General features: G+C 43.2%; 1 protein-coding gene across 2 annotated transcripts; it reads left to right on the top strand.

Annotated features, from left to right (window-relative positions):
- Positions 1 to 1,637: 1,637 nt before the first annotated feature.
- ZNF771 (zinc finger protein 771) lies at positions 1,638 to 24,221 on the top strand. Of its 2 annotated transcripts, none has more exons than XM_072597581.1 (3): positions 1,638 to 1,782; positions 2,137 to 2,301; positions 22,921 to 24,221. In XM_072597581.1, the coding sequence occupies exons 2-3, from the start codon at positions 2,146 to 2,148 to the stop codon at positions 23,740 to 23,742; spliced, it is 978 nt and encodes a 325-aa protein (XP_072453682.1). In that variant the 5' UTR covers positions 1,638 to 1,782; positions 2,137 to 2,145; the 3' UTR covers positions 23,743 to 24,221. The 2 variants fall into 2 exon arrangements, with proteins under 2 accessions (XP_072453682.1, XP_072453681.1); XM_072597580.1 differs by having other exon boundaries at positions 22,891 to 24,221.
- Positions 24,222 to 24,795: the final 574 nt, after the last annotated feature.

Genomic DNA, 24,795 nt, shown 5'->3' with positions numbered 1-24,795 from the left:
ATGAAATTGAAATTTATTCTGAAATCCAAAAAGTATTTTAAAAATAAACTTTTATAGAAATCTTTTGTTTTTACACAGTATAAATTTGCCCCCTTGGCCTGAAGTCAGGATGATTCAGCTTCCTGAGTTCAAATCTGGTCTCAGATACTTTACTAGTTATATGACCCTAGCAAGTCATTTAACCCTCTTAATGGTAAAATGAGCTGGAGAAGGAAATGGCAAACCTCCAGCATCTTTGCCAAGAAAACCCCAAATGAGGTCACAAAGAATGAGACTTGACTGAAACGACTTAACAACAAATTTCTCTCTAAATACTTTCCCCTCTCCACTTTCAGAAAGCTATTTCATATAACAAAGAATTTTTTTTTTCAAAAGAAAAAGAGGAAGAGAAAAAAAATTAGCAAAAGTGATCAAAACATTGAGAAAAATCTGAGAATATATGTAATGTTCCATACTTATAGGTCAACTCTCCCCAGTTATGAGGGGAGGTCTTCTACCTCCTCTTTGGGACCAAGCTTGTTCTTTGTACTTTTGCAATATTTATTTTCAGTAAGTATTTATTAAGCACCTCTTGGGTGCAGAGGACTATGCTAAGCATCTGGTGAGATATAAACCTTTTGATAAGATATTCTACTAGCCCTCATAGAGTTTAAGGTTATAGGTATGTGACACAGAGGGACAACTATGGCACTTAATACATGATAAACGCACACATATATTTTCTCTTTACAAGACAGAGCAAGAACAATCACCTGCATTTTACAGATGGGAAATTAAAGATCTGAGAGAGTGGGTAAACTAGTAGTTCAAGGTCACAGGGTCAATTTTCACATATATTCAGGAGTGAAACTCAGGTCTTTCTGACTCTAAGCCCATAAATCATTTTATGATATAATGTTGCAGGGACTCTGCCAAATAAGTAAAAGAAACAGTGGTGGTAGAGTTCAGAGAAAGAAGTTAGAACTTCGAAGGAGAGGTAGGGCTTTGATAAGACAGGGAGGAAGCAGGGAACTGCAGAGGGATGGAGGAGGGGAAAGAAGGGATGGAGCTGGAGAAAGGCGAGAGGGAAGAGAAAAGAGGACAGATGGAGAAGTGAAAGGAGGGATGAAGCTGAGGAAAGGAGGGATGCAGGTAGGAAAAGGAGAATGGTGCTGTATAATGGACGGCAAGAGGCTGAAATGCCCCGGGTCCTTGTGGGGGTCAGTGTCTCAGTCACGGAATTCCACACCCTCATTTTACAGAGTGGGCAGGTGACTTGCCCAAGGTCACAAGGGTAGTTCGGGGCACAGCTAGGATTCTGACCCGTCAGTCAGTCCAACTCTTTCCAGGAGAACGTCGCCCAGTGGCCACGGGGGCCACTGTAGGCTGCAGAGGGAGGATAGGTTCGCGGGATGGGGACCCATGCAGGAGCCCCGACTTTGTGGGGGAAGCCTCGGGGTAGAGCTGGGGTCAGGCGCCCCAGAGTCCGGGTCACTGGGCGGTCCCACGCCCGGGAGAGCTCAGTGGGGGAGAGGAGGAGGAGGGGGCGGGGACGCCCGGGTCCGCTTCGGGGCTGGCTTGCGCGCTCCTCCCTCCTCCGCGAGGCGGGGCGGGGACGGAGGAGGCGGGGCCCTGACGCTACGGCCAATCACCAGCGCGCTCCCCCGGCACCGCCCCCAGCCCCCGGCCCCAGGCCCCCTACTCTGACCGCTCGGAGATCCTCGGCTGCCGCTGCAGCCGCGGCCTCGCGTGCGCCCGGACGCCGGGGTCTCCCGCGCAGCAGCAGCAGTGAGCGGCGGCTCGGTGAGTCCCCCGCCCCCTTGGCCCTTGGCCTTGGCCTTGGCCGCGTCTGGCAGTCCAGCTTCCGGGGGCTCGGGGCGGACCCTTAGCTGGCCGGGGGAAGGAGAGGAGAAAAGCCAGGAGGGAGGCGGGGAAGGAGGGGAGAAGGACCGGGGTGGGGTGGGGGGGAGTGACTCAGCCCTGGGGGAGGGGAGGGTCTTCGGAGAGGGGAGAAGGGGGAGGGGCCTGGAGTGAGTCCGGAGAGGGGGGCCACGGGGAGAGTTCCAGGGGGAGGGGACAGCGAGAGAGAGCTGGGGGAGGGGAATCTTGGTGGGTTCCTGCTTTTGAATGTCTGGTCCCCTGCCCTCCACCTCTCAGGGGCTGACCATGCCGGGAGAGCAGGAGGAAGAGGAGGAAGAGGAGGAGGAGGAGGAGGAGAGAGAGATGCAAGAGGAGATGGTGCTGCTGGTGAAGGGTGAGGAAGAGGAGGGTGAGGAGAAATATGAGGTGGTCAAGCTGAAGATTCCGATGGACGGCCAGGAGGTAGGCCCTCCTGCACCCCCCCTCCCCTCCCCAGCTGCCAGGGGTCTTTGTATCCTTCTCTCTGCCTCCATGTTCTTAGGTGGCTCTTTCCTCCACATCACACTGGCCGAGAGACTGACGAGGGGTTGTCTGAATGTCCCCCGGGCAGAATGGTCTGGGGAGGAGTGTGCAATTGGCGGAGTTCAGCCAGGTTCTTGTTTGCCTATTAGCCACATCTTTTAGGTTTGGCTTAATTGGTGCCTGATTTTGAATCTTGGGGCCCAGGCCCCCCTCACACCTTGGGCTTAAAACCTATTCACTTAAACACTGGGATCTTATGCTGAAGTCTAACCTCAGTCCCACTTGCTGTAGTCCGAACCACGACTCTTTATGGTGCTTTGCCCTAGGGGGAAGGTCAGTCAGCAAGTGTTTGAGTCTCTACTGTTTGCCTGTTCCTTCACTAAGCATTGTGGGAGAGAACAGAAGGACTTGGCTACCATGAGGGAGTGTGTGATAAGGGCCAGGAGTGAGGAGCTACTGATACTGAGTTTCTGGAACTAAAATGGAGGGAAGGAGGAAAGAAAGATAAAACATACTAATGTCCCGAGGTGGGGGGAAAGGGATGCTGCTAATGGTCATGCAAGACAGACAAATGAAACACTTTCGTTTGCAGCTCTCTGGAGCACTTAACATGTATTTTCGTATATTATAATCATCTCTCTTATTCCCTACTAGACTAGATGCTTTATGAGGGTAGAAACTATGTATAATCTAAGTTTTGTCTTTCCCCCAGCACCCAGCATAATAATATTCTGCTCCCTGAAGGCTCTTAATAAATTCTTCTTGAACTGAGGAATGAACTAACTAAGGGACAAAGAATGACACACATATCACTCAGTGCTCATTGTAAAGTACAGACAGAGCAAAATGTTTGGAGTTGGTGTGAGGTAGCCATTCAGGGTGAGAACTTCCTGGAAAAGGTGGATGGTGAACTGGGCCTTGAAAAATGTGCTATCTTAAAAGTAATTTCTGAAAGGGAAATCATTTAATCTGAATCTCTCTGAGGAAATTGAGGTCCAGAGAGGGGATAGGACTTGCTAATAATCAACAAGCATTTATTAAGCACCTACTATGTGTAGGTGTGGTAAGGGACTTTTAAGTGTCAAAACAGAAGAGTTTGTATTTAATCCTAGAGGCAGTAGGGAGCCACTGAAGCTTCTTGAGGAGAGACTGGTCAGACCTGTAATATCATTTCGGCAGCTGGGTGGAGGCTGAATTGGAGAGGGAAGAGACAGGAGGCAGGGAGACCAGTTGAGGCCATTGGAGTAGTCCAGGTGAGAGATGATGATGGCCTAAATTAGGGTGATTGGTATGAGTAGGGAGAAGGAGACAGGTCTGAGAGATGTTAAGGAAGTGGGATTGACAAGCTTTGGCAATTGATTTTATGTGTAGGTTAGAGAGAGTGACTCTTCAGCTGTGAGCTCCTGTGATTATGAGAATGGTGGTGTCCTAAACTGAATCAGGAAAATAAGGAAGAGAGGTGAATTGGGGTGGAGACAGAGAATAATGAGTTTGGTTCTGTACATACTGAGTTTGACATGCTTATGGGATGTCCAGGTGGAGAGGTGATGCAGGACTGGAGCTCAGCAAAGAGATGAGGGCCGAATATGTAGGAAGGAAGGAAACATTTATATAGTTCTTACTATGTGCTAAGCACTTTACAAATATTATCTCATTTGATCCTTTCAACAACCCTGGATGTTAGGTGCTGTTATTCTCATTTTACAAATGAGGAATCTGAAGTAGATAGAAGCTAAGTGATTTGCCCAGGATCACACAGTGTCTGTGGCTGGATTTGAACTCAGGTCTTCCTATTTCAGGACCAACACTATTGCATTACCTAGCTCCCTCTAGAGATGATCACATTGCCTTCCCTGAATGTACATTTGTAGTGATTGACCCCAGGCCTGGAGTACTTTCCTCACCCCTGCCTACTTGGTTCCCTGGCTTCCTTTAAGACTCAGCTCAAGTCCTCCTTTCTTCAGGAGGCCTGTCTTGGTCCTCCCTATCTCTTCCATTTATATTGTATGTATTTTGTATATGGGATAACTAGAGGGTACAGTGGATAGCGTGACAGGCCTGGAGTCAGAAAGACTCATCTTCCTGAGTTTAAATCCAGCCTCAGACACTCACTAACTCTGTGACTGAAGAGTCAGACTCAACTGAAATGACTAAACAAATCTTATACGTACATAGTTATTTTCATATTGTCTCCCTATTAGAATGTGAGTTCCTTGAGGGCAGGCGCTATATTTTTGCCTCATTTTGCACATTGTCTGGCACATAGCAGGTGCTTAATAATTATTTCTTGATTAATAGCCATTTGCATAGAAATGATGCTTAACTCTGTGAGAGACATTGAGATCACCAAAGTAGAGAATATGGAGAAAGAATAGGAGATGGCCAGAGCAGAGCTTTGGTATACACCTGTGTAGGAGAGTGAGAGTTGGATAAGTGATAGACCTATAAAGAGGATAGAGAAGGAATAGTGTGACAGCTAGGAGATCTTTTCCATAAGAATGTTGCAAAACTTAGAGAGGAGAGAGTATGTAGAAGGAGGGTGCTTTTCACAGACATTTCTTCAGGCACTGCAGAGAGATCCAGATAGATGAGGGTTGAGAAAAGTCCATTGGGTTTAGCAGTCAAGATCACTGGTAACCTTGGAGAGAGCAGGTTTAGTCATGTGGTAGAGACAGAAGTCAGATTGCAAGGGATTAAGAAGTAAAAGGAAGCAATGAATAGTGGCAGCTTCTTTTTTTCCTAGGAGTTTAGCTGTGAATGTGAGGAAAGATGTAGGGTAGTAGATTGAGAGGATGGTAGGGTCACCCAGGTGGCAGGTAAATGGCAAATTGGATAGAATACTGGGTCCTGAGTTCAAATTTGGCCTACTGGCTGTGTTACCCAAGGCAAGTAATTTAACCTTCCCTGCCTCAGTTTCCTCACCTGTAAAATGAGCTGGAGCAAGAAATGGCGAAACATTCCAGTATCTTTTTCAAGAAAACCCAGATGGGGTCATGAAGAGTCAGACTTGACTGAAATGACTGAACAATGGGTCACACAGAATCCGTGACAGAGCCAGAACTAGGATCCCAGTCATGTACCTCTAGATTTATTGTTCTTTTTCCAGGTACTATGAACGAGGGAAGAGGTCAGCATACTTACTGCACAAACAAGAATTCAAATTTGACAAACATTTATTAAGCACCTGCCATGTGGAGAGAAAGCATGGTGCTAGCTGAGATAAAGAGCTTAGATTAAACACAGTCCTTGCCTTCATGGAGATTACCATCTAGTGGTGGCCCCCTAGACTAACCTATAACCAAAACAGAATTCACCTTACAACATACAACTTCTTCCACTATGCATCTGCTGTTCTCTCCTTTTATTCCTCCTGGCTAAAGAATCTGTATTCATAGACTGTGCCTTAGAGTTGGATTCAGCCTTAGAGGTCGTCTAGTCCAGTTGTATCAGACCCAAAATAGAAAAGGATCCATGCCTTTGCATATTGACTTAGAAAATCACGAATTAACATTATCTGTTTTGTATTATATTTTTACTTTAATCTGGTTCAGACTTTACTCTAGTGTTGTCACCTCTTAATGAGTTCAACCTTCTGTCCACATAGGAATTTCCTTTTTAGGGTCTCTGACAGATGGATATCCAGTTTCAGTTTAAATACCTCCACTGATAGGGAGCTCACTGCTGCACAGCCTATTCCACTGTTCGACACCTTTGACTATTAGAAATGTCTGCCCATATGAAATTGAAATCTGCCTCCTTATAACCTCCCCTCACTGGCCTTGGTTCCTCTTTCTGGTGCCAGCAAAAACAGATCTATTCTCCTTTCCCACAAAAATGGTCCTTCAGATACTAAAAATAACTATTCAATTTAACAAACTTTTTTTTAAAGCCTGCAGTATAAACTTATCCTGGTTGTGTGATATCATATTATTTTTTAACAATCTAATACCTCTTTATTGATAACCTTTTGTTATTACAAAATTCATTCACTCTCGTTCACTAATGCATCCCTTTCCTTTGCCCTAACCATTGATCCATTTCTTGTAACAGTTTTTTGTTTTTTAATGCAGCAAAACTAACCAATACATTGACTGTATATGACCATTTGCGCAACATCTGCAGTCATCCACCTCCATCTCTGTCTATGAAAGAAGAAAAATGCATTTTCTCGATGCTTTTCTGAGGTTAAGCATTATTGTGATTATATAGCATTCAGTTTCATTGCTTTACTCTTTCCATTTACATTGTTGTAGCCATCATATACTTTTCCCCCTCATTGTCCCTACTTCACTTTGTATCATAAGTCTTCCCATGCTTCTTGGAATTCTTCATATTTATTGTTTCTTGTAGCATGGGAATATTCCATTACATTCATTTTGGATAATTTGTTTAACTATTCCTTATCAGTGCTTCTAAGTACCTATTGTCTGCAGGGCACTGTCTCTCTACATCTTTATTTCTCTAGATTACAGATCACTCCTTAAAATGTGGCATCTAGAACTGAATGTAACACTTCAGATGGAGGATTCCCTCCTTCAAGACCCAAGTTCATGGCCTTCTTCCAAGAAGCATTCCCTGAATGATTTCCTGTTCTTATCCATGTCTCTAACTGCTTTTGTCCTGGTCATACTCAGATATAGTCTGACCAACTCAGAGTATAGTGGGACTGTCACCTCATTTCATCATATTTATTATATTATAATAACATAATAATATATATTATATTGTTATGTTATATTATATTACGTAGTCTAAGATCACATCATCCTTTTTTGCAGCTTCATTACTTCTTTGACTAATATTGACCTCATGGTCAACTCACATTACTTAGATCTTTTTCATAGGAATACCTGTTGTTTCCATTCTGCTTATATAGTTTATTTCTTGAACTTAAGAACAGTAAGGCTTTACTATTAGACCTGTTAAATTTCCTTTCCTTAGTTTTGGCCCAGCAAGCCTGTCAAGATATTTTGAATTCTTATTCTGTCATCCATTGACTCAACTGTTCTTCCTACTTTCCTGTGACATGAAAATGTACCCAGCAGGGTGGTCATACCAGCACTCAAAATTGCATCATTTCTAAGATCCTGAACTATAAATTTCCCTTCTTTAACAGTAATTTCTTGTCCTTCCACCTTCTCTACTACCTTTCTCCTCCCATTACCTTTTCCTTCATTTTCTTTATATCTCAGTCCCTCCTCATCTCTCCATTTTCCCAGTCTGTCAACCTCTATTTCGGCCTTATGTTTTTTTCTCAGATCTGTACTCTTTAGCCTCACCCACGAACTCTTGTCTTCCATCAGCCTACTAAACACCTTCACTTGGCTGTTCCCACTGGAACCTCAAACTCAGCATGACCAAAACTCAACTTATAATTTATATTTTCCCCCAAAAGCCCTGACTCTTCTTCTAATCTGTCTCTGTCTTTCTTTATGTATAGGAATTCATGTGTATGTACACACACCCACACACACACATACACACACCCCTTATCCTCCTATTTCTTCTGGCTTGGAAATGTTAAAATTATCTGTGACCTTCCCCTTTCCCTCATGCCTCACATCCAGGTGTTGTTCACATTTAGCTATAGCCACACCTTTCATTTCTGTCTGTTCCTTTCTACTCAGGCTTCAACTACTCCAGCTCAGATTCTTCATCCTCTTGCCCAGATTTGTTTAATTGTTTGTTTATATAAATATATATAAATAAATATGTAAATATGTTTAATTGTTGATATTTTTTGGTGGGCAGCTAGGTGGTGCAGTGGATAGAGTGCCAGGACTGGAGTCAGGAAGACTCCTCTTCTTAGTTTAAATCTGGCCTCAGATACTCCCCAGCTGTGTGACCCTGGGCAGGTCACTTAACCCTGTTTGCTTCAGTTTCCTCATCTATAAAATGGCATGGTGAAGGAAATAGCAAACCACTCTACTATCTGCCAGGAAAATCCTAAAAGAGTTTAGGAAGAGTTGGACATAACTGAAAACACAACTAAAATATCGATTATTTTATCATCTTCTTTTCCAAATATGTCTTTCTCTTCTCTATCCAGAGAGCCATTCTTCATAATAATACAAAAGAAGATTTTTTTTAAAAAAATCAATTCAATTAAACTAATACACACATCAACTGAGACTTTTTGTATATACAATATTCCATACCCATAGTCCCCCACTTTTGCAAAAAAGGGAGGGAGGTACATTTTCTCATCTTTTCTTCCGGTTCAACCTTGGTCATTATAATTGCACAACATTCTTTTTTTATTTTTTTGGTTCTCTATTTTATTGAGGTTATCATGTATGTTATTTCATGTTCTTGCTTACTTCACTTTTCATCACTTTACATAAGTCTGTACTTTTCTGGATTCTTCATATTCATCATTTTTTACAGCATGGCAATATTCTGTTCCCATACCAAACCATGCCATGGTTTATGGACCTCTGTCTACCTTATTTGGAGTTCTTTGCTAATACAGAAAATGCTACCTTGAACAGTCTGTTGTCTTTGACCCCCCTTGGGGTATGTGTCAAGCAGTGGGGTGTCTGGACCAAATCGCTTAGACTTAAAATAGCTTCCACCCTTGTCTTGGTGCCTCCATTCTCTCCCCTCTGCAGTTTGCTACTATCCAAGTCATCTTCCTAAGGCACCATTCAGATCGTGTTATTCCCCTCCTTATTATTCCTCTCCTAAAACAAAACAAAACAAAATAAAACACTTCAGTGGCCCCTCATTGACTGGTGAATAAAATATAAATGCTTGATCTTGGTATTTGAGGCTCTCCATAGCCTACCTCTCCAGCCTGATCTACTATTGGTACGCTAAATGTTCTCCACGTTCTAGCCCAACTGAACAACTCTCTATTCCTGATCATATCTTGCCATCTCTTCTCGGTGAGTGGAGGCCATCTCATCCATTCATCTGTGAATGAAGTCTTCTGTAATTCTTTCCCCACCCCTCCTCTTTCTTTAATGAAAGCAATCTCTCCTGCCTCAGATTTCTCTTAACATTTTGCCCACACTTCCCCTTCTCATCACACGTACCCTAATATCATAGTCATATATTTTCAGTTGACTTTCCCATATTACATTATATGTTCCTGGAGGTCAAGCATTGAATACAGTAGTACCTTGTATATATCATCAGTGCTTATGCTTAATTAGTGGTTATCCATTTGATTCAAGGAAGTCTCTAATACCAGTGTTAGATAGAATAATTCTTTAAAAATTTCTTGCTGATACCCACTCTCCAGTCCACATGAATTTTCTTGGGTCCCTCTTGAGATCTGCAAGGGTTCTTTGGGAACACCTTGTTCAATCTCCTCATTTTACATAGAAGAAGGTTGTTGTCCTTTGTAGCTGAAGAGGACCAAAATGACACCACTCTGTCAGGGTCAAGGTACAGTGTGCCCGACTGTGGCTTATCAGACCAATAAGGGCTTGGAAGGTTCTACCACAGGTTGGGCACATAGTCCATATGAACATTTGGAATGGAGACATCTCCAAATTTGGGCATGTCGTGTTTCTTTTGAGCTGCTGCAATTGTGCTTTGCTCATGGATCTTAGCACCTTCTTTGATGCAGGCACACCATCCTGGGCAGTCTGATGCCAGTGTCTTGTGTCTCACATGAGTCCTGTCCTATATCTCACAACTGATTCCAAAGTTCATTCAGTGAGACCTTGAGTGTATCCTTGTAATGCTTTTTTTAAGATCATTTTGTCAGTGTTTATTCTCTTCTCAATAGGAAGTACTAACCTTCCCCCCTACTTAATAGTATTTTATTTTTTCTGATTACATGTAGATAATTTTCAGCATTTACTTTTATAAGATTTTGAGTTCCAATTTTTTTTCTCTTTTACCTCACCCTCCCAAGATGGCTAGCAATCTGATATAGGTTATACATGTACAATCATATTAAGCATATTTCCACATTAGTCATGTTGTGTAATACTTCTTCTGACCCCCATATGAGTGCTTGCTTTGTGTGAGTTCTCTGTAAACTAATCTTTTAGGCAAATGTATGTTTGGCCAGCCCACCAGAGTTGTGCTCTCTGCAGTAGAGTTTTGCATGGTTGGCAGTTCCACTCTAGAAAGGACCTCGGTGTCTGGTACCTTATCTTGCCAGGTGATCTTTGAAATCTTCCTAAGACAATTCAAACAGAAGCATTTCAGTTTCCTGGCATGGCACTGCTAGACTATCCAGGTTTCACAGGCATGCCACAATGAGGTCAGCACAAAGTCTCTGAGGTAGACCTTCTGTTTGGTAGTCAGTCTAATACCGGGGCAGCGAGGTGGTACAGTGGATAGAGCACCAGTGCAGTACTGAGGAGGACCTGAGTTCAGATCTCACCTCAGATACTTGATACTCACTAGCTGTGTGACCTTGGGTAAGTCACTTAACTCCAGTTGCCTCATCCTGGGTCATCTCTGATCACCCTGATGAATATCTGGTCACTGGATTCAGATGGCTCTGGAGGAGAAGTGAGGCTGGTGACCTGCACAGCCCTCCCTCACTCAAAGTCAAGTGCAAGTCATGTCACCATTTCTCCAATGACATGGTCTTCCTCAGCAACGAAGGACAAACACATAGTCTAATACCTCTTCTCTCCCATACTTTCCTTTAGAGCCTCCCAAACACTGAGCCAGGTCTGGCAATGTGTGCATCACCTCATCATCTATTTGTATGTCCTTGGAAAGTATGCTACCAACTCAGAGAGGGGACACAGTGAGTAGGTGAAAAGAGCTGAGATTAGAACCCAGGACTTGTTAAAAAATATATTTTTTGTCAATAATATTTTATTTTCATATCACCTTCGTTTTCTTTTTAAAAATTTGGGTTCACCAAATAAAATGAGTATTTCCACATACACAGTAGAACAGAAAGAGGATTGTACATGAAAGCTGTGTTATGTGAATTTGTTTTGCATGACAATATGTATTTGTTATAAGGGCTTTGTTTTTCTTACTTTAAAAGAGAAGCAAGTTGTACATATTATCTCTGGCCCTAAATATCTGTCTCCTTCTGCATCTTGAGTCCGTCACTTCTCTGTGGGAGGGGTAGGCACCTTCATTTTCCAAATATGTCACTCCCCAGTGAGCCACTGCTTGTAACAGAACAAAAGTGGGGTCAGAGAAGCAGGTCAGGAAAACTCATTGTGCATCAATCGAATTTGATGGTGTATACAATGGAAACCAGGTCTTGTAATTGCTGCTTCAGTGCTCTTTAAAGAGCCCTGAGGACAGCGCTTAGGAACAAGATTGTCAGTTCTCATCCTGAGCCCTGGCCAGGTGGACCAGCAGTGACCTCAGGACTAAGACTGAGGAATAAATGACTTGGAGTGAGGGAGATCTGGTTTAAATATTGCCTCAGACACTTAATAGTTTTGTGACTTGAGGTAAATCTCGTCTCTAAGCATCTGCAAAATGATGGGACCCGGACTCAGTGACCTCTGAGGTACCTTCTAGTTCTAAATCTATGTTCTTACAATTAGGGTAGATGGTGACAAGACCAGTTTTCCATATGATTCATTTTTTTGTCATCCCTCTACATTTTTAATGCTTGGGTAATGACATCAAAGGGCACATTCTAAGGAGAAAGGCCTGGGGTACCCAGATGGGGAATGGTAGAAACTACTGTTAAGTCAGAGCAGATTAAGTCAGAGTCCAAGGAAGTCCCAAGATGGCAGGGAGAGCTCAGCAGATTTCAGAGATCAGAGCCAGGATTGAAGTTAAAATAGTTAGGCTGTAATGCTCAGGCACCTGGGCCAAAAGAGGCCAGACAACAGATGTAGAACACCAGCAAGAGTAAAGAGCTTAACGTTGTCCCAGGGCATCCCCTTTGTGGCCAGTTCCTCCTCAGATGTCTCATTGTGGCATGGAAGTGATCCTGGGTCCTTAAAGGTCCTGCCTGTCCAGTGCAAAAATTCTGGAAGATGCTGCCACACTGGAAAGTCGTCAAGCACAGGCCTAGTAACAGATTGTATATCCATGGTCAGAGATTGGACTGGACAGCTTTGGAGAGGTTCCACGGCAGCAGGCTGGCAAAGGGTGATGAATTTTCTGGCTGTAGCCACACATGAAGATTATCCGCTATAGCCTGAAGGAGTCATAATTGGTTTTGTTAGAGAGAGTACCTGTGACGTCCAAATTAGGGATCTTGTGAAATACCAATGGTGTTGTGGACTAGTGTAGAGAGCAGGCCTCAAAACCAAGAAGTCTTGGGTTCAGGTCCTGCCTCTGACGTAAGCTGACTGTGTGATCCAGCGCAAGTCACTTTATGTCTCAGTGTCCTAGGTAATTATCTCAGACTATACATTGAGGAAAAGATGCCAACCTGCATTAGTTGAGGAAGTTTCTTAAACCAGTGAAATCCCAGGTCTAGTCCCTATTCTTGAAATACTGACTAGCCCCCTAAGAGACTCACTCCCAAAGGTGTCAGTGGAGGTGGGCCTGTGCCAACCATAGAGGCGCTTGCATCGGGGAGTGTGAAAGCAAGTGAGAGGGTAGAGAGCAGGGCCCTTCACATTTGTGGATTTGTTTGTTTTTGGCAACTAGGCCTATAGGCTTGTGAGGATTCCATGTGGAACATGATTGGACCTCTTAGATATCACACGTTATACTTTTTAATTTTTTCCATTGTGTTGACATCATCTCTCTGGCTTCTAGAAGTTCATTCTGATCTCCAAATCTTTTCCTGCTATATTTCTCCTAATCAGAGAGAATTCATTCATTAAATAAGCCCAATAGGTTGCCTCCCTGGAACTCAGTTCAACAAGCTCCAAACTTAGCTTAATATCTTTCCTCCTGAAACTACTCATCCCTCTGACTTCATCATGTTGTTCAGTTGCACAGCAATCCATTGCATTTTCAGAGTCTAGGTTTTATCTTTGATTTTTCCCTCTTTCCCTTACTTCTCATGTCTATGCCAGTAATAGGTTTTCCATAATATTGCTCACCTCAAAGCCTGTCTCCACAATATCTCTCACATTTCCTCCTTGCTGGTCCCATTGCCACCACACGGCTCAGCCTTTTATCATAAACCCCATTGAATTATCGCAGTAGCCTCCTAACAGATATTCACCACCAATCCCTCTCCCACTTCAGTCTGTTGTCACACTAATCTTCCTTAGGCAGAGCTTGGGTCTTTTCATTCTCCAATGGAAAACCTTTGGTCGTCTGCTATCACCCAGTGAACCAAATTCAGATCCCTTTGCTTGGCTTTCAAAGCTTCCCACACCCACCCCCTTTCTGTACCTTTGCTCGCATTGCCTTCTTAGCCTGGAATATTTTCTCCGTCCAGCTTCGTTTATTGAATATTTATTCATCTTATAAAGCCCAATTCAAATGCCACCTCCGCTTTGAAGTTAGTAAACACCTAAGCCCTTAAGCTCACTTGGCAGTTTGTTTAGCAACTTTCTCATGTATTTATGATATATTATTGCGTGTTTCTATTATGTTTCTGAGAACTAGACTGGAAGCACTGTGAGGGAAGGGACTACTTTAACTAAACTTTTTGTATCTCCCTCAGCTTGGTGTTCTGCTCTCAGAAGGGAATTGACAAATATTTAATCAATTGAAATCATTCCACCCACATGGAATCAAGAAAGAGAACTGTATTGGTTTGAATATACAGCATATTCTCTCTACAAAAAAAATCTCGTTTATTCAAAATTGATATATGTGTACATATATAATTTATATGTAACAAAATAGCAATTATATATAATTTATATAATATATACATATGGATATATGTGTGTATGTATAGGCCAGTGGTGCTTTTAAGTCTATGTCTGTAGATAAATATTATACACACAGATATATGTTTATATGTTTTCTTTTTTTTAAAAAAAAATCTCATTTTAGGGATATGTTCTGTGTTTGGGGACACCTGTATATTCAACCTATAGTCACTCTCGTTATTCTCATACATGTTATGCCTTCCTATTCAGTGTTACCTTCTCTTTACTTCATCCTTGCTCTGTCAGAGAATCCTAGAATTTCACAGTTGAATGAGACTTTAGAGGCTGTCTAACCCCCAACCCATACCTGAATATTTAATCCTTTCTACAACCTCCCCAACAAGTGGTCCTCCAGCCTTTGCTTGAAGGAGTTCAGTGTTGGAGAGAGCTCCATGCTTTCCACGGCGGGCAGTATGTTGCACTTTTTTGGCCAGCTCTAATTGTTAGGAAATTTCTTCTTTATCTTATGCTGAAATCTCTCTTTCTGCAGTTTCCATTTGTTACTCCTAAATCTGCCCTCAAGAGCCAAGAAAAACAGTTCTTCCACAAAATAGCCCTTGAAATCTTTGAAAAGAACTCTTTTTTTTTTCATAGAACTCTTTAAGCTGGACAAAAGACTTCTTACAGGTCAAACATCTTCTGTTCCTCTAACTGATCTTGGGACATGGCTTCTAATTTCCTCTAGCCTGGTCATCCACCTCTAATCTGCTTCAGCCAATGAGTGCCTTTCCTAAAGGGTGACTCCCAGAACTGAATGTGGCCTGCCAGACTAGGGCAGAGTAAGGGGGTGAAATAGGGTTCATTAAATGTCCTCATCTTGGATATTATGCTTCGTTCATGGAGCATGAGATGGCATTGGTTTTTGACTGCCATGTCATTCTGTTGACTCTTCTTGTTTACAGCCCACTGAACCCCCCCTCAGATCTGTTTTCACATGAATCGTTTGTCTAGCTGCTCACCAGTCCCATAACTCATCTCCTTTAGTCCATGAAGAGCTCAAAGTTACAAGACTTTCACATACCCTGGTGCCTGATTTCAGTTATCCTTCCAAATGTGGGTGCCACATTTGCCTTTTCTTGTTGTTCAGATACATATTTCAGCCATCGCAGATTTTCCCAAGATTAGCCAACAGTTCTTTAGGTCTTCTGGCATGAAAGTTTGTCAAGGCTTGGAGGAGAGTCTTCCTTGTCCCCATGCCGACTGGACTCCCCTCCTGTTAGGTTTTCCTTCCTGTTTTAATCAGTCCTTATTTATCATTGTCTCCTTCATTTAATGCATTTGTCCAAATGTAGGCCAAACCCTTAAAATGAAGAGAAAAAAGTAGAGAGATCTTTAGCAAGAATAGACAGAACAGAGTTGAATACAGCATTAGGAAGAGGGCCCTCAAGTCTTGCCTTGGATATTGACTAGCTGTGTGACCATGGGCAGATCCCTTAACGTCTTTGAGACTCAGGCATCTCTCTTAACACTTACCTATTAAGTTGCAGTCTTTTGTTTTTTTCTGCTTGGTCTCAGACATGGAAGAAATCAAATATTTGATATTTTAGGGATTTTTAACTTTTTATGGGTCATGGACCCATGAATCCTTAGAATCATATTGCTAAATACATTACTGTATTGAAATATAGTTATCAAAATATGTTAAAAAAAAAACCCAACAATTTCAAAGACCCCAAGTTAAGAGTCCCTGATTATAGTAAGGTGTTTAGTTGGTTCTCTTCCTATAGCGTTTGTATTCTTTCTACCAGTGCAAGCTAGAGAGGACACACTCCTCTGTACTTTCGTCTATGCCTTTCTGTAAATTCTTCCTAGAGAATTTGCTGCCAGTATACTAGTGAATTTTTGGGCTTGTTTGTTTTTTGGTTTTTTTTTTTCAATTCTTCTGAGACCATGATATTCCATGATTCCCACTTGAGAGAAATGGGATTGGCAGCTTCATGTTACTCAGAAGGGCTTTCAACATAATTTCTGATTTTGTTGACGTGGGAATTCTGTCCACCAAGACGCAGCCACTGTGTAACCTAGGAGTTCAAAGTCTAGTTTAAGTGACTTGTTGACAGTCGTTCTGCTAGTATGTGTCGGAGGCTGTGGTGGATGGCTCATCCATCGTGGATGCCACAAAGGGGGTTTGTTTCTTACCCATCACCTACAACACATTCTTGGGGTGTCCGGTGTAGACTGCTTGATTCTGGGCTGGGCTTTTGTACATGACAGACCCACTGTCTTGCCCTTAACATAAACTTTTGTAAATATTATTTAGCGTAGACATACACTGAAAAATAATTATATGGAATTAACCATATTTTTTAAAAACCACTGACTGATTTGACAGAAATCTATTACTTTAAAAAAGTACACAAATATCTGATACAAATTTTAAAATCTAAGACATCAGAACAGACGCTAACTGTGTTATTACAAAGTTAAACTCATTACTTGATCAGTGAGATGACATCTGAGGGCCTTTCCAGATCTAAGTTTATGATATTTTAGACAGGGACTCGATCTGGGTGAGTTCACTGGAATTTCCAGGTGAGGAAACTCCCAGAACTCCCTTTACCAGCGCAGGTCAGCACTTTCTCTGAAATTTACAGTCTTAGAGAGTTGCCTAAGGGGCTCAGAGGTTAAATGACCTAACTCTTCCCGGCTCCAGGTCCAGCCCCCTCTCTGTCCACTATTCCACATTGTTTCTCATAATACCTACGTGATCAGATTTCTGCTTTGGTTCTTAAATGAACTTGTATTTTTATCAAAATGGATACTCAACCCAAGGGTGCAGATTGTAATCCAAGTGTATCTTCTCACCTTTGGTGACTCTTGTCTGTATCCTCTCTGTAAATCTTCCACAGGTCTAAGAGTCCTTCCTCAGATTGACTCATCTCCTTTTCTGGACACACATTTCTGTGATGAAATCCTTCAAGCTGCTGCTTTTGCAATCATTCATTGGTAATATTGGTAATAGTCACTTACATCCATCACATGTCTCTTCATTGCCCCATGATTGACCCACAACTTTAATTCTTTGGATACTGTGACATGCCATGATCTGTAGCATCCCTGGAAGATTACTGGTGTTAAGTAAAGATGAACTTTTGTTTCTGGAGTTTGGGGTTATTGAAAATACTGTATAATTTCTCATTCAATCCAGTCTACTGTCTTCATGATCTGGTGAAAGTACAGTGCCCTGGCATGTAGTAGATGGTTAATGAGTGTTTCTTAATCATTTGGGTTCATCCAAAGTGTCGATCCAAGAAACCTGTTCAGATGGTCCAGCTTTATGATCTGTCCATCCAACTGCATGTCTCTGGGCAATAGATATTCTTCATCCACTTGATTTGTCAAGTGTGGATAGTTGCACTGAACTTCTTTGATTATGAATCTCTTTTTGGAGGTTCTGAAATGCTCCTGAGCTTGATGTATTATTGGCAAATAGGAATATATGAAGCACCTTGTCATCTATAAAAAATTCCTCTTCCTTTTAGACTCTGCACTGAGAATCTTCTTTGACAGTGGCAAACACTCTTGGCAAGCCTCTCTCTCCCTATTTTATGCCTCATTTAATAATCAGAGGATCATGGAATAAAGTCTTTTCTTGTTGCATCTTTCAATGAATCTTGTATTATTAAGTTTATAATGAAAAAATATGGCTAAAATCTGTTTAAACTTGTAATGACAAGTTTTAATCCAGGAAAGTAGAGAAATTTAGAGTGTTGAAGTTATGTGGGAAGTTGGGATTTTTTAAGCTAAGTAGGAGGAGGAAGATACCACAGATGAGCAATTCTCACTCTCTCTGCTCCCAGGGCAACACTTCTCAGTTGTAAAGCTTGGAAATCCCCACTCTCCCATAGGATCCACATATTTGCTTCTGTAGCTTTGATCGGGGAACCCTGGAGACCATCTGTCTGTGAGTGGGAGGAAAATGCCAGCTTCTGGACAGGGCACAGACTCTTCGGGGAGGGCACTGCCTGGGCATCCTCTCCTTCATTCAGCTCTATTGGACTTGTCCAGTCTGGAAAAGCCTGGGAAGAGAGGTCGAATTTCTGGGCTCTGTGGCAGATGTCTATCTTTTCAAAGGAATTGATGAAGGGATTCAGACAGTCACTGATCATACCTGCAAGAAATATCTGTTTCTTGGCCTTTTGCCAACAGCAACAAGAAGGAACAGCATGGACCTTTCCAATAGGAATCCCCTGGTAGGGAGGCTATTTGTCCTAATGTGGCTTGCCATTGCAAAGACTAGAAAGGTCATCATCAATAATAATACGTAACATTTACATGGCATTTACAGTAGGCCAGGCATTGTGCCAAGTGACCTATAAGGATTATCTCTTTTGATCCTTACAGCAACCCTGGAAGGTAGGTGCTGTTATCTCCATTTTACAGGTGAGAAAACAGGCAAACAGGGTTAAGTGACTTGTTCAGGTTCACCCAGCTAGTAAGTGTTTGAGGTTGGATTTGAACACAGATCTTGACCCCAGACCTGGTGCACTCTATCCTTTTGTACCACCTCACTGCTTAAGTCCTGGGTTCAGATTTTGCCTCTGCTGCTTACTGGCTATGTGACTAACCAAGTCACTTCAAACGCTTTATACCTCAGCTTCCTCATCTGTGAAACCAGGGAGCTGGACTTACTCTGGGACTTGCTGGCTCAGAATCTTTGATCTTGTGGCTTAGGAACCACATGACCTTGGGCAGCCATTCTCCCTTCTCAGGCCTCACAAAGCGTAGAGGTTGGACCAGATAATTCCCAAGTTCTGTATTCTAGGAGCCGAATCTGTGATCCTGAAACTCCTACAATGGGTCACAGGTCAGATTTGGGAAACAGTGGCAGCTTGTGTGGACCTATAGTCATTAAAATGTGTTTGGCTGTTACTTTCCTGCTTCTGGCAAGGCTCAGCTCCCTCTTTCTGCACTGATTTTCCTGCTCACATCCTTGTGGAGCCCCTTCTTCCTTACTATTCTTCTCTTTAAAAATTGGCCCAACTTGCACTTCTTTGTTTTTCTCATTTGCAATTTCATTCTCTGTCGCGAAGGGAGCTCTTGGATTAACAACCTGGTTTTGTTTGTTTGCTTATTTCCTGTTCTGGCCATGCCTGGGAAAACAGCATATTTTTCAGATGCTCTTGAAGGTCTATTTACAGACTCTTGAGTGTTTCTGGACGGCTGCCTGGCGCTTTAGACCTTTTCTCTATGTGTGGAGATTCCTTTGCCTGTTTTTATTAAGCTTATTGAAAACTAAATTGAATTAATTTTCTTTTTTAGCCATTTTCCTCAGTTGAATTAATGTTAACTGTTATAAGTAAATATTTCCTGAGCTCCCCATCTTTGCCTGTTGACTTTTGCTGTGGCTCAGCAGCGCTTTTGCCATGAGATGCCAGATGCCTTTGAAAGAAAGAAGCAGCATGCTTTAGGGGAAGAACACTGGATGGGGGGAGGGGGGTTCAGTCTTGGCTCCACCATTGGCAGCTTGTGTGATGTCTGAAAAGAAACAAATAAATAAGAACTGAAGTCCCTCTGCCTCTCTGGGGCTCTTTTAAAGTATAGTTAAGTGTAGTGGTGAGTGTCCCTGCTGTCATGTGGGAGACCAGCATTCAGCTTCCCTACAGGGAGCCGGAGGCAGCCAAGTGTCTCCGTGGATAGAGCGCTGGGCCTAGAGTCAGGAAGTCCTGAGTTCAAATCCAGCCTCAGACACTAGCGGTGTGACCCTGGGCACTTCTCCTGTATCTGTCTCAGTTTCCTCATCTGTTAAATGGGGGTAATGATAAACCTTCCCTCATAAGGATGTTGGGATGACCAGCTGAAGGAGTAACTACAAACCTTACAGTGCTATAAAATGCTAGTTACTGTTATTATTACTATTAATACTTTTGCTTGTCTCTCCCCATAGAAATCTTCTCTCATCACAAAGAAAAAATAGTTGAATAAAGCAAAATATTGACAGTGAGTATCTGATGGGATATGGAACATTCAGCATCCATAGATGAGAGAGGAGACATGCAGTGAGAGAGACAAGAAAGGGATACACACACACACGCACGCACAGAGGACAGAAAGAAGGAAAGACACAGAGTGTCTCTCTGTCCCACAGAGAGGGATATACACACACATACAGAAGGAGAGACAGAGAGAGAGAAAGAAGAAGGAGAATCAGAGAGATGAAAGAGGGATGTAAATACAGAGAGGAGAGACACAGCAAGAGAGGGATGCACACACACACATGAAAGACAGAGAGAGACAAAGGAGAAAGAAAGAGAAACAGATGAGAGAGATATAAATAGAGGAAGAGAGAGAGGAGAGACGTAGAGCGAGAAAAATAAGAAAGGGATACACACATGGGAAGAGAGATGAGAGAGGGATATAGATAGCTAGATACAGATAGATATACGTATATATGTATATACACACACACACACGAGAGACAGAGAAAGAAAGGAGAGGCACAGAGAGGGACATGAGAGTGGGATAGATATGTAGAGAGAGGAAGGAGAGACAGCAGGAAAGAGGGGGGACAGAGAGAGAGCCAGGTTTCATTGTTGGACAGATGGTGATCATTGACTTTGATCTTAGTTCAGCCATCGTGCTGTTTTCATTTACATTATATTGTGTTTCACTGATTCTGCTTTTTTTCACCTCGAGTCAGTTCCAGTGAAGTCATGCCATGTTTCTCTAAGTCTCCGTATTCATTGTCCCTTTGGTGTAATATTTCTTCACATTCACATACTTGCAGTTTCTTCAGCCATTCTCCCATTGATGGGCACCCTTTTAGTTCCTAGTTTTTTTTGTTTGTTTGCTACCATAAAAAGGGCTATTGTGAGTATTTTGGGATCAGCATGACCTTTTGACAGTTGACCTTGGGATATATGTCCACTAGTATAATCACAGGTGATTTCTTTTGAATAATTTCAGATGTTTTCCAAAACAATTGAACCAATTTACAACTCTGCCAATAGGGCATTAATGTGCCTGTCTTCATATAGCCTCTCCAAATGGATTATTTCTGTTTTTCACCATGTTTCTAAGTTAAATGAATATGAGAAAAATCCTCAGTTATTTTCATCTTAATTTCTCTTACAATTTGGAGGCAGTTGGTGGCACGATGGATAAAGCACAGGGCCTGAGTTCCAGTGCAGTCTCAGACACTTTCTAGGTGTGTGACCCTAGCCAAATCACTTAGCCTCTGTTTGCCTCAGTTTCCTCACCTGTAAGATGGGGATAATAACAGCATTTACTTCCCAGCATTGTTATGAGGATCAAATCATTTGTAATCACTGCAAAGCACTTAGTACAGTGTCTGATACATACTAGCTGGCATGTAAATCCTTATTCCTTTCCCTTATTCCTTTGAACATTTTGTATTGATTGGTGGTTTGAAATTATCCTTTTTTAATTAATTAATTTTATTTATTTTCAGTGTTCTACAGTAACTACCATATAACTTAGATTATTATTTTCCACTCCCTCCATATAACTTAGATTATTATTTTCCACTCCCTCCCTCCTCCCTTCCTGAGACGGCATACAATTTTGTATAGGTTCTACACATACATTCCTATTAAATACATTTTCACTATAGTCATGCTGTGTTAAAGAATTGAAATGAGTGGGAGAAATCACCTAACAAACCAAAACGCAATACACACACACACACGCATGCACACACGCACGCACGCACGCAAAAATGATCTGCTGCATTCTGCGGTTGAATTCCATAGCTCTTTCTCTGGATGTGGAAGACGTTTTGCCTTAGAAGACCACTGGGAATTTTTTTTTAAGTCCTTGCATTGCAGTGAAGTTCCAAGTCTACCAGAAAAAACTCTCCCACACTGTGGTCGATGCTGTGTGCAAAGTTCTCCTGGTTCTGCTCCTTTCCCTCAGCATCAGTTCATACAAGTCCTTCCAGGCCTCTCTGAAGTCTTCCTGTTCATCATTTCTTGTAGCACAATAGTATTCCATTATATTCATATACCATAATTTATTCAGCCATTCCCCAGTTGATGGGCGTCCCCTTGATTTCCAGTTTTTGGCCACCACCAAGAGTGCTGCTATAAATATTTTTGCACATGTGGGACCCTTTCCCGTTTTTATGATCTCTTTGGGATACAGTCCTAGAAGCTCTATTGCTGGGTCAAAGGGTATGTACATTTTTGTAGCCCTTTGGGCATAGTTCCAAATTGCTCTCCAGAATGGTTGGATCAGCTCACAGCTCCACCAACAGTGTATTAGTGTTCCAACTCTCCCACATCCTCTCCAGCTGAAATTATCCTTTTGCAAACTTCATATTCTTTGACCATTTATCCACTGGGGAATGGCTCTTAAACTTGTGTCAATTCTGTATATATATCTTTGATATCAGTGAGGCAATACTGTGTAGTAGATAGAGAGATAAGAGCTTGGAGTCAAGAAGATCCTTCCTCTGACACCTGCTGGGGGTCAGTATGGGCAAGTCATGGAACTTCTATCTGTCCCAAGCAATTCTCTAAAACTTATAGACAAATAGCTGCTCTGCATTGGCAGAAAGAACTTCCACTCTGATGAAAATCACGGGCATGGACTCCTTCCCCCTAGAAAAAATTTAGGTTATTATCAGAGTTGCTTGATGCAAAGATGTTTTCCCCCCTTGACAATTCCTTTTCTTATTCTAGGTGCTTTGATTTTGATATAAAAATTTTATTTTATTTTTTTAATTGAAATTCTCTTTGTGATTTATCCCTTGTTTGGTCACAGATTGGATTAGATGCTCTCTTGGGTTCCTTGCAGCCCTGACATCCTCTGTTTTTTGTGTCTTCCCTCCTAGCTCATCCTCTCCTTGTTTTCTTCCTGCCAGATCCCAGGCACAGCTCCTGAGCCTCCAGCAGACCCAGCCCGGCCCCATGCCTGTCCTGAATGTGGCCGTGCCTTCGCCCGCCGCTCCACACTGGCCAAACATGCGCGCACCCACACTGGTGAGCGCCCCTTTCCGTGCCCAGAGTGTGGGCGCCGTTTCTCCCAGAAATCTGCACTCACCAAGCATGGCCGCACCCACACGGGTGAGCGGCCCTATGCCTGTCCCGAGTGTGAAAAGCGCTTTTCAGCTGCCTCGAACTTGAGGCAGCACCGACGCAGACACACAGGCGAGAAGCCCTATGCCTGCCCCCAATGTGGGCGCCGTTTTGCCCAGAGCTCCAACTACGCCCAGCATCTCCGTGTGCACACTGGGGAGAAGCCCTACACCTGCCCAGACTGTGGGCGTGGCTTTGGGGGTAGCTCCTGCTTGGCAAGGCATAGGCGTACCCACACGGGGGAGCGGCCCTATTCCTGTCCCGAGTGCGGAACCAGATTTGCCCAGAGCTCAGCCTTGGCCAAACACCGACGGGTGCACACTGGGGAGAAACCTCACCGCTGCCAGGTGTGCGGCCGGGGTTTCGGTCACCGCTCCAACCTGGCAGAGCATGCCCGTACCCACACGGGCGAGCGACCTTACCCCTGCCCTGAGTGCGGTCGCCGCTTTCGCCTCAGCTCCCACTTCATCCGGCACCGGCGGGCCCACTTGAGGAGGCGGCTTTACATCTGCGAGGGCTGTGGCCGCGGCTTCAAGCTGGCATCTGGTGTGGGGAGAGTTGGAGGCAACGAGAGAACCGACCGGTGCCCTGAGTGTGAGGGGAGCTGAGGACAGAGAGACTGGGGGGGGGGGGCTGGCACACATATCCCTTAGGAAGGGATGGGGCAGGAGCAGGAGAGAAAGCCCCCACTCGCTGCATGGGGAGAACTCTGAGAGGAGAAGTTTCTGCATCTGCCACAGGAAGAGAGTGTCAGAAGCAGCCCACTGCCTCCAGAAGGCCCCTAGAATATTTCTAAGGGAGTGGAGCAGCTCTGATAGGCCCCTACCCAATCCTGCCTACCTGGGTCCTTCCCTTTCTTCTCACTGCGTTTCTTGCTCTTTACTCTGCAAATGTAAAATTGAAGGGAGAAAGGTGGGAACCAGCTTGAGGGAAGAACTGGGGACCCATGAGCCAAGGGCTCCCAGGGATGCTTCGAGCCTAGGGGAGGAGGTCAGGGGCTTGTGTTACCTGGAAGAACTAGCCCTCCCTCCTACATCCTACACACACTGGGGCCTGTGTTTGTGAATAAAGTATTATCCTCCTGTTATGCCTTGTGGTGTGTCCTAGAGGAAAGAGTGGGGGGGTGTGAGTCTCGGCATCATCCTTCTCCCCCTGTCCTTGTCTCTGTCTTGTCTAGAATCATGGAACCACAAAATCCCCAAGTTGGAAGGGAGCTTAGAGGTCACCTACTCAAGCCTCTGACCAAACCATGAACCCTACTCCCACCCCAACTCTCCTTGTGCAGCATACCTGGAGAATGGTTAAAATGATATCTAGATTTCACCCGGCACTTTGGACTTTTTCTTACGTCAAGTATCATGTTCCCCATCCTGTTGTAGCTGCAGGTCTATCCCCTGCCTAGTGTAAGGCCTGTTGTTCACGTTTGAATCCCCAATATACAGTGTGGTCCTCTGCTTCAAATGTTTGATGGCCTCTCGCTCAGCTCAGGAAACATTTCACTTAGAAATAGTAATGAGTATATAATTAATAATTATACTGCACTTTTAGTTTTGCAAAAGTGCTTTACAAACCTCACAACAAACCTGGCACAGAGCTGCCAATATTACCCCATTTTACAGCTAAGGAAACTGAGGCAGCCAAAGGTTAAGTAACATGGTCAG

This window comes from Notamacropus eugenii, chromosome 3 (genome assembly GCF_028372415.1).
Source record: "Notamacropus eugenii isolate mMacEug1 chromosome 3, mMacEug1.pri_v2, whole genome shotgun sequence".
In the NCBI taxonomy this organism is placed as follows: Eukaryota; Metazoa; Chordata; class Mammalia; order Diprotodontia; family Macropodidae; genus Notamacropus; species Notamacropus eugenii.
Note: the sequence above shows the minus strand (reverse complement) of the source record. Positions and strands in the feature narration are given on the sequence as shown.

Coding starts and splice junctions, on each gene's coding strand:
- ZNF771 (XM_072597580.1), top strand. CDS start 2,146: ATGCCGGGAGAGCAGGAGGAAGAGGAGGAAGAGGAGGAGGAGGAGGAG. Junction 2,302..22,890: donor TTCCGATGGACGGCCAGGAG/GTAGGCCCTCCT, acceptor CTTCCCTCCTAG/CTCATCCTCTCCTTGTTTTC.